Source organism: Notamacropus eugenii, chromosome 2 (genome assembly GCF_028372415.1).
Source record: "Notamacropus eugenii isolate mMacEug1 chromosome 2, mMacEug1.pri_v2, whole genome shotgun sequence".
Classification (NCBI taxonomy): domain Eukaryota; kingdom Metazoa; phylum Chordata; class Mammalia; order Diprotodontia; family Macropodidae; genus Notamacropus; species Notamacropus eugenii.
In genome coordinates, this window is record NC_092873.1 from 84,837,389 (window position 1) to 84,850,079 (window position 12,691).

General features: G+C 38.9%; 1 protein-coding gene across 1 annotated transcript; it reads left to right on the forward strand.

The window, feature by feature from the left end:
• Positions 1 to 515: 515 nt before the first annotated feature.
• MUC21 (mucin 21, cell surface associated) lies at positions 516 to 10,803 on the forward strand. Its single transcript, XM_072638023.1, has 3 exons — positions 516 to 1,156; positions 1,765 to 1,885; positions 10,436 to 10,803. Exons 1-3 carry the CDS (start codon positions 545 to 547, stop codon positions 10,801 to 10,803), a joined length of 1,101 nt encoding a protein of 366 aa, XP_072494124.1. The 5' UTR covers positions 516 to 544.
• The last annotated feature ends 1,888 nt before the right edge of the window (positions 10,804 to 12,691 follow it).

Below are 12,691 nucleotides of genomic sequence, written 5' to 3' on the forward strand. Positions count from 1 at the left end.
ATGTGTTTAATAAGAATCTATGTGTAGAACCCACAGAAGATTGCAAAACATATTGGGGAGGGAGAGGAGATGGAAGGGCAGAAAATTTAAAACTTATGAAAGTGATTGTTGAAAACTGAAAACAAATTAATTAATTTTTTAAAAAAAGATATAAACCTGGGTTTCTAATGCCAGAGCCAGTGGTCTTTCAATCAGATTTATGCATTTGATATGATAAGTGTTTATGAAATCGATAGGTCTAGAATCAGTGGTGCCATGTAATAGAAGAAATACATGTTAGAGAACTCTAGAACCTCCTTTTTAACACTTGTCTTTCTATAGGCAACTCAACCTCAGCTCCTATAAGTATAAGCTCTACCAACCACTTCACTACTACTCCTATTGATAAAAATGCAAAACTTTTATCACAGGCTCCTCACAATCTACCACGGGCTCTGCATCTAGTTCCAGCTCTCCAGCCACTACTATTAGTTTTACAACTATTTCCAGCTCCCCAGCCTCAAGTACAGGTCTCACAACTATTTACAGATCCCCAACCTCTACTATGGATTCCACATCTATTTCCAGCTCCCCAACCTCTGCTATAGACTCCTCAGCCTCTACTATAAGCTCCACATCTGTTTACAGCTCTCCAACCTCTACAATAGACTCCTCAGCCTCTACTATAAGCTCCACATCTGTTTACAGCTCTCCAACCTCTACTATAGACTCCTCAGCCTCTACTATAAGCTCCACATCTGTTTCCAGCTCTCCAACCTCTACTATAGGCTCCTCAGCCTCTACTATAAGCTCCACATCTGTTTCCAGCTCTCCAGCTACTACTATGGGCTCCACATTTACTTCCAGGTCTGTAACTTCTACTATGAGCTCTACAACTATTTCTGGTTCCTCAACCTCTGCTATTGACTCCACAGTCTTTACTACTGGCCACACAATCCCTTCTACAGCTTCTGTAACATCTACACCTTACCCCACCACCTCTACTCCTATGTCTACAATCACTACAACAGGATCTTCCACTACTGGGAGAATTCCCAGTACAAGCAGCAATCCTGCGAAACCTACTCAGCCTCTGAAACCCTGGGCTGTCGCTCTCATCTCTGTTGCCACAATTGTTGGGGCTATGGGTGCTGGCATTGGAGTCTTCTATTGCTTTGTAAGTGTTTAAGTCCTAGGGAACAGGGATGGGAGGGTTTTTGTGGCTGTGGGAAAATAAAGAGGATGTAAGGAGAAGCGAGTGAAAATGAGAGATGGAGGAAACTTTTTAGAAAGACAGTGAAATATGATAATGTATATGAGAGACTGGAAAAACTTCAATATGCAAATGGATTTATAATTGTTACAGTCATGCCATTGCAATACTAATAACAATTAGAAAAGAAATAGCTAGAGAGCCAGAGAGACAAAGAAAAGCACCTTATTCCTTCCAGAGAAAATTCTGAGAGCAATGATGTAGGGGGGTACAAGCACTTTGGGAGTTCAGACCTGGATTCTAATTCTGGCTTTGTTATTTGTTGACTGTGACCTTATACAAGTCATTTCCCTTCTCTTGTCTTTAGTTTCTTTATTCATTTAATGAGGGGGTTGGACTATATGACTAACCACATATAGTCTCTTCCAACTCTAACTTCTACGAGTTTATGATTCTAGTCTATATTCTAGGGATGGGGAGGGAGGACAAGGGGTTTAGGATCTGGGGAGAAAGGCTGGGAAAGGATCTTAAAAGGATTCAGCATGGAAACCAATTACTTTCTTCTGTTTTAGAGAAATATTCTGTACCCAAGAAATCCCGTCCCCATAACCATTTATCATCCTCATGGCCCCACCGCTGGCCTGGGCCATGGGGTAAATGGATGGAACCATGGACTTCAACCTAGATGGGGACGTAATTGGTTCTAGAGGAGATGAGCAGCCCCATCAGCCATGATGAGAAGTGGGAAACACTGATCCTGAGGAAGCCTATGGTCCTCCAATGGCAGGTCAACTGGCTCCAGGAGGAAATGCGGCAGCTTAGAACAAGAGAGCTTCCTTCTCCCCAACTCCAGCTTGTGGATCTTTCTTCCTAGCACTCCTGAGCCTCATACACCCCCCACCCCAAAGACCGTGTTTAAACTCTGTCAGTGAGGATATCCAATCTAAAAATAAATATATTTACCACATATGAAAGTCAGACTTTTTTAGTGTCTATATCTCTCCATCTATTAATTTAATCAACTTATCAACCAATTAAACACTTACTGTATGTCAAATACTAGGGGTACAAAGACCAAAAAATAGAAAAGTATCTAGCTTCAAAGAGCTGACATGTAACCAAAGTGAAAACAAAGCCATTTTTAGGGGAGCACTAGCAATTAGGGTAATCAGGATAAATAGGAAGTAGCATTTCAGGTGAACCTTGAAGGAAGCTAAGGATTTTTTAGAAAAATTAAATTTAATTCTTTCAATGAACAAAAGTCTGCCTTCTTTCCCTCCCACTTTCTTGACCCTTATTGAAGAATAGAGAAAAACAAAATCCAAAGCATACTAAATCAAGGGTGTTCCCATACTGACCATATCCAAAAGAATATATAGTTCATTGGGTACCCTTTGTTCATCATTTCTCTCTCAGGAGGTGGGCAGCATGCTTCATCATGAGCCCTCTGGAATCCTGGTTGGACATTATATTGATCAGAGCTTCCAAATCCTTCAAAAGCTTGTCTTTACTTTTATTATTTTATTATAATTTCATTATAATATTTGTCAATATTATTGCTTTATGTAAATGGCTATCTTAGTTATATTCATTTCATACAGCGATGTGCTTATATAAAGAAGCTATTATATGGACTAGATTAGTTCATATAACACCTAGCATAAAAATGCTATCTATAAATGTATGTTATAAACAAACAACAAAAAATAATTTATTATAAAAATAGTGCTTTAAGATTTGCAACAGTCTTTGGAAATATTATCTCCCTCTATCCTCACAACAATGCTGGGAAATAGGTGCTATTATGATCCCTATTTTTAGATGAGGAAACTGAGATAGGAAGAGGTTAAGTGATTTCTTCAGTTCACACAGGTAATAAGGGTCCGAGGTAGAATTGGAACTCGGGTCTTCATTGACACCCAAGTCCTGTACTCTGCCATCATGCAGGAGTGTGTTGGTAAAATCTCTCTGAAAAATAAATTCACCAGAAAAATGTATTCAGGACACATTTTAAATTCTTATCTGCATTGTTAACACTTTCTTAAGTCTAGAAAATCAAGAAAACATTAAGTTCAGCCCTAGTTTATAACATTTGCTGGTTTTCAAAGTGTAAATCTCACCCTGGAAGATACAACTGGCTCTGTTCAAACTCGCTCCAACACAACCCTGCCATTGCCTTTGTAGACAGTGAGGTCTATTCCTGTCTCAGATGCTTACTAGCTGTGTGAGCCTGAGCAAATCACTTACTCAATTTCCTCATCTGTAAAATGGGGCAACCACACCACAGAGTTGTTGTGAGAATTCAATGAGATAATATACATGAAGCATTTTTGCAAACCTTAAAATCCTATGTAAGTACCAGTTAATATGATTATTCTATACTGATCAGTTTACATGCCATAGTACATAAACTAGAAAAAGATTTTAAGATATGGAAACATCTAAGTACACATTTGGCACCCTTACCATGAAATTCAACTACTCTTACACATTGTTCACACACTTGATCTTCCTTTCTATTTCAAGGAAATCCTTTCATTTATGAAAGTGCTGCCCCATGACTTAGTTTCTACTCCTTCTTAGGAATTCTCTGTTAAGTTTTAAGGATACCAAGAAATTTGACTTTAGGAACTTTCCAATATAAAAATAATAGAAGGAATTGTTGAGGCACAAAGTCATCAAGAGGATAGATGTGTTCTCACTGCATGAGTGACATGGGATATGCCCAAGGAGGAATCTGTAAGAGATAGCTCACCAACTCCCAACTGTTCTGAGAGATGATCTAAAAATATCCCTTTGTCCATGAGAGACCATCAATTTCAATGACGTCATTACCAAGTCCAAAAATCCAACTATACTGGTAGTAAAAAGAATGGAAAGATAAGTAAATAAGGTCTAGATTAGAGGTTCCCCAAATTATTTGACCTGTTGCCCCCTTTAAAAAAAGTACTAAGCACCACCATGGAAATCTTTCTTTAACCCTGTAACAGTTTTTTGAAATTTGCATCATTTCAAAAAACATAAAATATTTTTTAAATGATACATCTTAAATTTAATAATTTCTTGTAAATTCGTGGGGTTTTTCTTGCATCGAAAATTTGGTGACACAGTATTACATCATGTAACCATATGGTATCATACTGTAATGAGTCATTATACAAACATTTTCCTGGTGATGCATGCTGGACTTCTAGATAATGTCTGACGTTTGCCTGCCAACACTTGCTTGCTAAGAACTGTCAATAGACTTCATCACTGTTTGCTTATAACTTGTATCTTGTGTGTTTATTTGGAAAATAATGTAATCACTGCAACTTTAACTCTGTTACACAACAGATGAAACATTTATGAATGATTTTTCAAAATTTTCTTCTCTTCTTTCCTTATGCTTCCACCATCCCCTTATTTTCATTCAATACCCCCCCAATTGCACTTGAGGATACTACCACCATCCTGAATCATTCTAATGCCCCCTCTAGGGGACGATATTGCCCCCTTTGGGGAAATTTAGTAGACTCATAATGACTAGTGCAGCTTGTTGAATAGTGACTAGAGTTTCACCTTTGCTACTGCTTTCATCCACAGCAGTGGAACAGTGGAACAGTGTAAGACTAAGGGGAAACATGTCTGGTTGTTAACTGAGCTTTTTTCTTAGATAACTGATACAGATGATGGGAGTGGAAAGGGAATGACTGAAAAAGACTGCTATCCCTCACATTCCAAAGATGGGGCAAGAGGAGAATTCTCTTCTCATTCTCATTCCTTCTTTCTTCAGCAGTCCAGCTTTTCTACCTTATAAAAATTATCTGCTACTTATTAGCACATTTATTTTAAGACCTAGAGAAAAGAAGACCTCTCTGAGGCAGCCCATCAAACTACTGGATAACTATAATGGTAAGGAAACTTTTCCTTACGTCCAGCAGAAATCTCTCTCTCTACAACTTCCAACTACTGTTCTCCTAATTCTGGTTCCTAGTTCTCCCCTCTATATCCAGCAAAACATATCTAATCCCCTTTTTAAATGAAATCCATTTAAATGCTTTAAATTAACTATCAAGTCCTATCCCTTTTCTCCATTCTAGGCTAAACAGTCCTAATTCCTTCACCTTAGGCTGGGATGGAATGGTATCTAGTCCTCTCACCAACCCTCCTCTGGACACACTTCAGAATGTCAATACCCTCAAAAAATGTGGTGCCTCCAGATATTGTCTTAAATGGTAGGAGTATTAGCTCCCTCATTCTGGACTCAATAACTTTCCTAATGCAACCTAAATTCAAATGAGCTTTGGGAACTGTGTTATGTCATCTATTAAAACCTCAAAGACTGTTCCACATGATTATTTTCTAACCTACTTCTTCATCTCGTGCTTAAGAAGTTGCTTTTAAAACCCAAGCGTAGAGTTACTTAGCACATTTCTAAAGCATTGCTTCATTTCTGTGAAATTTTAGACCTCAGAAATCTTTTTTTCTTAATAGTATTTTATTTTCTTTCCAATTACACGTAAAGATAGCTTTCAACATTCATTTTTGTAAAATATTGAGCTCCAAATTTTCCTCTCTCCCTCTCCCCTCCCAAAGACAGCAAGCAATCTGATATAGGTTATACATGTACAATCGTGTTAAAACATATTTCCACAGTATTGACTTTGGAAATCTTGAAAGAGAAACAGAGCAGATTAATGAAAGTCTGGGAAATGGTAGGACCTGTGGGTGTGGAAAGATCTCTGTCTCTTTCTTTTGTTCTTGAGAGAAACTTCCTGTTGGCCAATGAGGGGACTAGCCAACAATTTCACCACAGTTAAACTTGCACACAGAAGCAAAAGGCAGCAAATTTTGGTGGATGGATCCTCTTTGCTTTCAGTAGCTGCAACTCATGTGTCTATCTGTTATGACTGAACGTGGCAGGGCAGGAAAGCTGAGGTCAGACCTAGGGGAGGAGAAGCAGCAGAAAAGCAGATCAAGCATTGGTTCAGAGGTTCAGAGCCTGTCATCCATCACCAAAACTCAGAAGTGGTGAGCCAATGGCTGGAGATTAACCCTCTATGCTGCCCTTGCCTTCCTGTTTAATCTCCAGTGTGAAAAGCAGGCACTCAGGACACATGAACCACTCTCCTCTGTTCCCTTCTCTGTGAACTATGGGCATGAATGTTGGGGGATTTCCTCCAGGCATGGGAAAGAAAAGGTTAAGTTAGAGGTTAAGTAGAGGTTTCCCACATGGGCAGTGTATAACCATTTTCTTCACATTTTTGCAACTATTAAACAATGTGACCATAGACGATTGAGTGGCAGTATCCATTGAGTGGGGTCCAAAGATGAGTAGGGAGATGGAGCTATGGATTTTTCTATTTGCAAAGTTTTCAAGCAATATTTTATTATTCCCTAGTCTAAATTCAGAACCTAGTCAAGGTTGCTTTGGGAAATCATTCAATTCAATAGTGATTAGAGGGAGTGCAAGCTGAGCATTTGGAGGCTGAGTGCCATATAGTGGCCAGTGTGGATGCTACAGCTTCTCAGAAAGACTATTCCACTCTAGCACCATGGCAAATCTGAAGGGACCATTTGATAGCTTCCCTGAATTTAGTGTCCCTTGTTGGACAACCAGATATTTCACTCTCTTTGAAGTGACATTTTGTATTCCTATAGTAGACTTAAGGAAGGCAGCGCAGGCGTTTATGTGGGCTGCTTACACAAGTATATTGCCCAGGTGTCAGATAAGGTACACACATGCAGGCTACATCTTTGTTGTATTTATACTTGTCCATATTCAGTATCCTCTTATTTGTTTAGGCCCAGTGTTCTAGACTACTTATATCTTTTGGGATTTTGATTCTGTAATACAACATTTTAGCAACCTTTTATAATTTGGGAGAGGCATAGGTTCCTCCTGGATCTATATAATATTTTGTGGTTAGGAAACTTTCTGAGAGCAAGAATTGTGCCTTCTTATCAAAAACAGAATACTTTGTTGAAGAAATTGGGAAAGTTCTTGTTTTCAGTCTCTCTCTTCTCCAGTTGATCCTCCACAAGCTGCCAAATTGGTATTCCTGAAACAAAGATCTGACATGTTACCCTGCCTACAGAAAAAAAATCTTCAGTGGCTCCCTGTTGCCTCTAGGATAAATGCAATATCCTTAGCCTGACATTTGAAGGTCTCCATAATCAGGCATATCCTCCCTTTCCAGTCTGTCTGCTGTTCCCCATACATGGCACTCTTTTTCACACCCAGTCCCCCACGCCTGAAATGCTCTCCCTGCCTCCTAACCACTACCTCTTGGAATTCCTAGTTTCTTTCAGAATAGAGTTTAGGTACTACCTCCTACATGTGGCTTTTCCTGATTCTCCACTACTAACACTCTGGTCCTCTTGAAATCACTCTGTATTATTTTGTATATAATATATACTTATTTGCATACAGATTGTATCTTCCTGGACTTCAAGGTAATAGGGAATTTTTTTTAAAAATCTTTATATCTCTTACCAAGAGCAGTACCTATCACCTAATACACAATTAGTGGATGTTTACTGATATAAATTGAATTGAAAGTTTAATCTAGAGATGAGAAAATTAAACACATATACAAGGGGGCAAAGGACAGGGGTAATAATTGTCTTTAAGGACTTCAAGTATTAATCAGATAAAAATGTTTGATAGTTCAAATCCAAGGTCAGATCATTGGGGTGCTTCTGTTCAAATAGTCACTTATTCAGGTCTCATTCAGCACAGCAGCAACTCTTTTTGCTCCACAGCAGTTAACTAGAATCCCCAACACTCTAGCAACCACATCAAAGGGACCCACAGGTGGCACTGATCTTGGCACCACTTAGTCCTGTGCGGGAGTCTTCCAACATGGGAAAGTGGAGATCATTGCTAGCAATGAAAGAAACAGGACCACGCCAAGCTACATCATCTTCACCAACACAGAATGTTTAATTGGTGAGACTGCAAAGAATTAAGATGCAATGAATCCCACAAGTACAGTCTTTAATATTAAATGTCTAATTGGTCAAAGATTTGATGTTGCAGTTGTACAGCCAGACATGAAGCAATGTTGTTTCATGGTGATGAATGATGCAAGCTGGCTTAAGTTCTAAACAGGTGCTTCTTAAACATTTTCCACTAGTGACCTCTTTTCACCCAAGAAACTTTTATGCAACCTCAGGTATATCAATATATAAAATAGTTATACAAATCAAACATTTACTGAAAATAAATCATAAAGAAATTTATTTTAAAACAATTCTTTGGTATATATACAATTTTGCCATTTATTAAAGACAAAAGCAAATTTTCATACTGATGAGATGGATATGCTTATTTCTTTTTCCATAAAGAATTAAATTTTGTTGGAACATTTGATACTGCAGAACATAGAGCATCTCTGACATTTTTCAGAGTTGATAGATATTTCGATTTTAAAATTGCCAATGCTGAAAACATTACTTCACATAAATACGTAATACACAATGGCAGAAGTATGTTTAGGGCTATTTCAGAAACTGTTGGAAATTCTGTCCTAATCCCAAGTCAAAAGTCATTTAATGATTTTTTAGAAAACTTTTTTTAAATAAAACTTTAGATTTTATCTTTTCATGTAAATGTGGTACAACTTTCTCCTGGAAGTGGTGTATCTAAATCATTGAATTTTTTGAAAATATTCAACAAATAACACAATTTTGAAAAAAAAATTTTTTCATAAGTCATTATGAAAAAAATTAACAAAATCAGTTTTCTGCTCATTTAAAAATATAACAACTTCATCTTTCAATTTCAGTGTTCTGTTTAAACTTCACCCTTTGGAGAGCCAAATGATTCAACATATTTTCTTATTATGTCAATTTAGGTATGTACTACAACCAGGTAGTAAAGACTCTGCTACATCGTCATCAGTATTTTTTACCTCTTCTGCCTAATTTAGCCATTTATGTATAACTGAAAAATATTTTTGTCCTAAAATATAAATATTGCTAATAATTTCTCCAATAGATATTAGCTTTGGTTTTTGCAATTACATTTATTTGTGCTTAATTTTTAAAAAATTGATGTTCACACTTATATACACATAACAGTGGTGATGGAGCAAAAATGTTATTAAAAGGCTTTTGTCTTTACTTGGGGCAATTATACATTTATGTTTCTGTAAAAGAAGGAGATAACAGTGATTTTTAAAAATCAAATATTCTAATAATACAATCCAAAGATATACCCATTTGATGCTTACATGCTGAGGAATGATGGTAGGAAAATATTAAACGTCTTTATTTTCCTTAATTAAACTATTTTGTTTCTGTAGGATGAGAAAACTTCATATGTACAATAAAACACTGCAATTCATAACATACAATAATCTCAAATCTGAGTTAAAGTGTTTCTGTCAATGTTCATTGGCATTGCATGGCACAATAGTGTGCACAATGCAAAGTGTGCATGTTGTATGTTCAGAATCAAGGCTGCAATGAAGTCGTGTGATGCAACACAGACAAGTGCTAGGAGAAACATTTTAGATTCATTACTTGTTTGATTTGAATTAATTTTTGATCACTGTGCATTCAGAAACCTTTTACTGTTGCCAAATTTTTCGTGACCCCCACATTCAGTTACATGACCTCGTTTGGGGTTTGCAACCCACAGTTTAAAAAGCACTGGTCTAAATAAAATACAAAGGGAAGACCAAAAGTTTCTATCTAGAAGAAAGATCTTCTATAGTCTCGACCAAGATGAAAGAAATTTCAAAAGTTTACCTTAGGAATACTGTTACAAATGCCATTGTCAAAGTACTTGCCTACTTCAACAATTCTCAGCATCAAATCACCAAAGATGTTGGAACCATCACTGGTTACTCCAAATCATCAATGAATCAATTGCTGCTAATATTGATTATGGATTGGACAAAAAGGTTGGTGTTGAAGGAAATGTGTTGATCTTTGACCTTGGAGGTAGTACTCCTGAGGTCTCCACTCTTACCATTGAAGATGGCATCTGGAGATACCCACTTGAATGGGGAGGACTTTGATAACTGCATGGTCAACCACTTCATTGCTGAGTTCAAGCAAAAGCACAAGGACATCAACAAGAAAAAGACAGTTGTCTGCTATGTGCACACTGACTGTGAATGTACAAAGAGCATTCTCCCTTGAGAAAGGAGTACTGAGATTGTACAGTACAGTACAGTACAGTACTGAGATTGACTCTCTCTGTAAATGTATGAATTCATATATCTTTTTTCACCTGTGCCTGTTTTGAAGAGCTAAAAGCTGACTTCTTCCACAGCACACTGGACCCTGTGAAAAAGGTGCTAAGGGAAGTCAAGCTAGATAAATCACAGATTCATGACATCATCTTGGTGGGTAGCTCCACTCAGATCCCTAAATCCAGAAACTTCTGTAGGACTTCTTCACTGTCAAAGAGTATTCATCCTGATGAGGCTGTTGCCTATGGTGCAGCTGTCCAGGATGCCATCTTGTCTGGAGATAAAACTGAAAATGTGCAGGGCTTGCTCCTGTTGGACATCACTTCTCTTTCCCTTGAAACTGAAACTGCTGGTGGAATTGTGACAGTTCTGATCAAACACAATACCACCATTCTCACCAGACAGATCTTTACCACCTACTGAGACAATCAGTATGATCTTACATAGGTTTTTGAAGGTGAGAGAACAATGACAAAGGATAACAAATCTGGCAAGTTTGAGGTCACAGGAATCCCCCCAGCAGCCAGAGGTATTCCTCAGATTGAAATAACATTTGAAGTTGATGCAAATGGCATCCTCAATGTTTCTGCTGTGAATAAGAGCACAAACAAGGAGAATAAGATCGCTATCGCCAATGACAAAGATTGTCTGATCTAAGACATTGAGCTATGACCCCAAAGGTTGAGAAATACAAGGCTGAAAACAAAAGCAGAGAGACAAGGTATCTCCCAAGAACTCTCTTGATTCTTATGCTTTCAACATGATGGCTACCTTAGAGGAAGAGAAACTCCAAGGCAAAGTTGATAATGAAGATAAATGGATGGAATGAAATATAACTACAAATGTAATGAAATAATCAACTAACTGGATAAGAATTGGACTGCTGAAAAGGAAAAATTTGAACGGCAGCAGAAAAAATTAGACAAGGTCTGCAACCGCATCATTATTAAGCTGTACCAGAAAGCAGGGGGCATGCCAGGAGACACACCTGGTGATTTCCCTCAGGGTGGAGCAGGCTCATCTCAAGGTACTTCTCCTAGACCTGATGAGGGCTGGAAAGGGGGTATGAGACCCCCACAAAGACTAGGGTACCAGGGGCAGGTCATCTGGAGAAGAATTCATGTACTCAACCATGGTTAAAGTCAAGGTAAAGATTTATTACCCTTGGGGAGGAGCCAAGATGGCAGAGTAGAAAGATACACATATGCTAGCTCCGAACCCACAGCCCATAAAATATCTGTAAAGAAGAACTCCCAACAAATTCTGGAGCAGCAGAAGCCACAGAACAACAGAGCAGAGGAGATTTCTGTTCCAGAGAGACCTGAAAATCTGACCCAAAAGGTCTGTCACACACTGGACCCAGAGCAGAGCCCAGCCCTGCCTTGGCCACGTGGCACCAAGAGGAGCAGATCTGAGCAGGCTTCAGGGGCGGAATCTCCAGCAGCCACGCAGGTCCCTCCACCCACAGGCGCCAAACGTCAGTGAGAGAGTCTCTTTGGCTCACCAAGAGGGGAGCTGGGTGTCCCCATAACTCGGGCCCCCTCGGGAGGGGGCAGAGCAGAGGCAGCAGCAGACAGGGGCTCCCAAAGCAGGCAGGAACTCGTATCCATTGTTGACGGTCTCTGCATAAACCCCCTGAGGGAACTGAGCCCTGAGTGGTGGCTCTGCCCAACCTGAGCACCTGAACTTAATCTCACACTGAATAGCAGCCCCTGCCCCCACCCAAAGCCCTGAGGCTGGGAAGCAGCATTTGAATCTCAGACCCCAAGCCCTGGCTGGGCGGATCTTGAGGTGAGGTGGGTGTGGAGAGGACACTCAGAAGTCAAGTAACTGGCTGGGAAAATGCCCAGAAAAGGAAGGAAATAAAATAAGACCATCTTGGTGAACAGATATCTCCTCCCATCCTTTCTGAAGAGGAAGAACAATGCTTACCATCAGGGAAAGACATAGAAATCAAGGCTTCTGTATCCCAAACATCCAAAATAAATATTCAATGGGCTCAGGCCATGGAAGAGCTCAAAAAGGATTTTGAAAATCAAGTTAGAGAGGTGAAGGAAAAACTGGGAAGAGAAATGAGAGAGATGCAAGAAAAGCATGAAAAGCAGATCAACACCTTGCTAAAGGAGACCCAAAAAATGCTGAAGAAAATAACACCTTGAAAAATAGGCTAACTCAATTGGCAAAAGAGGTTCAAAAAGCCAATGAGGAGAAGAATGCTTTCAAAAGCAGAATTAGCCACATGGAAAAGGAGGTCCACAAGCTCACTGAAGAAAATAGTTCTTTCAAAATTAAAATGGAACAGATGGAGGCT

Excerpts from the sequence above, each read along its gene's own strand:
- MUC21 (XM_072638023.1), top strand. The coding sequence starts at position 545 with ATGGATTCCACATCTATTTCCAGCTCCCCAACCTCTGCTATAGACTCC. Across the intron at positions 1,157-1,764 it reads TTGGAGTCTTCTATTGCTTT|AGAAATATTCTGTACCCAAG; the intron begins GTAAGTGTTTAA and ends CTTCTGTTTTAG. Across the intron at positions 1,886-10,435 it reads ACTTCAACCTAGATGGGGAC|AGCTAAAAGCTGACTTCTTC; the intron begins GTAATTGGTTCT and ends CCTGTTTTGAAG.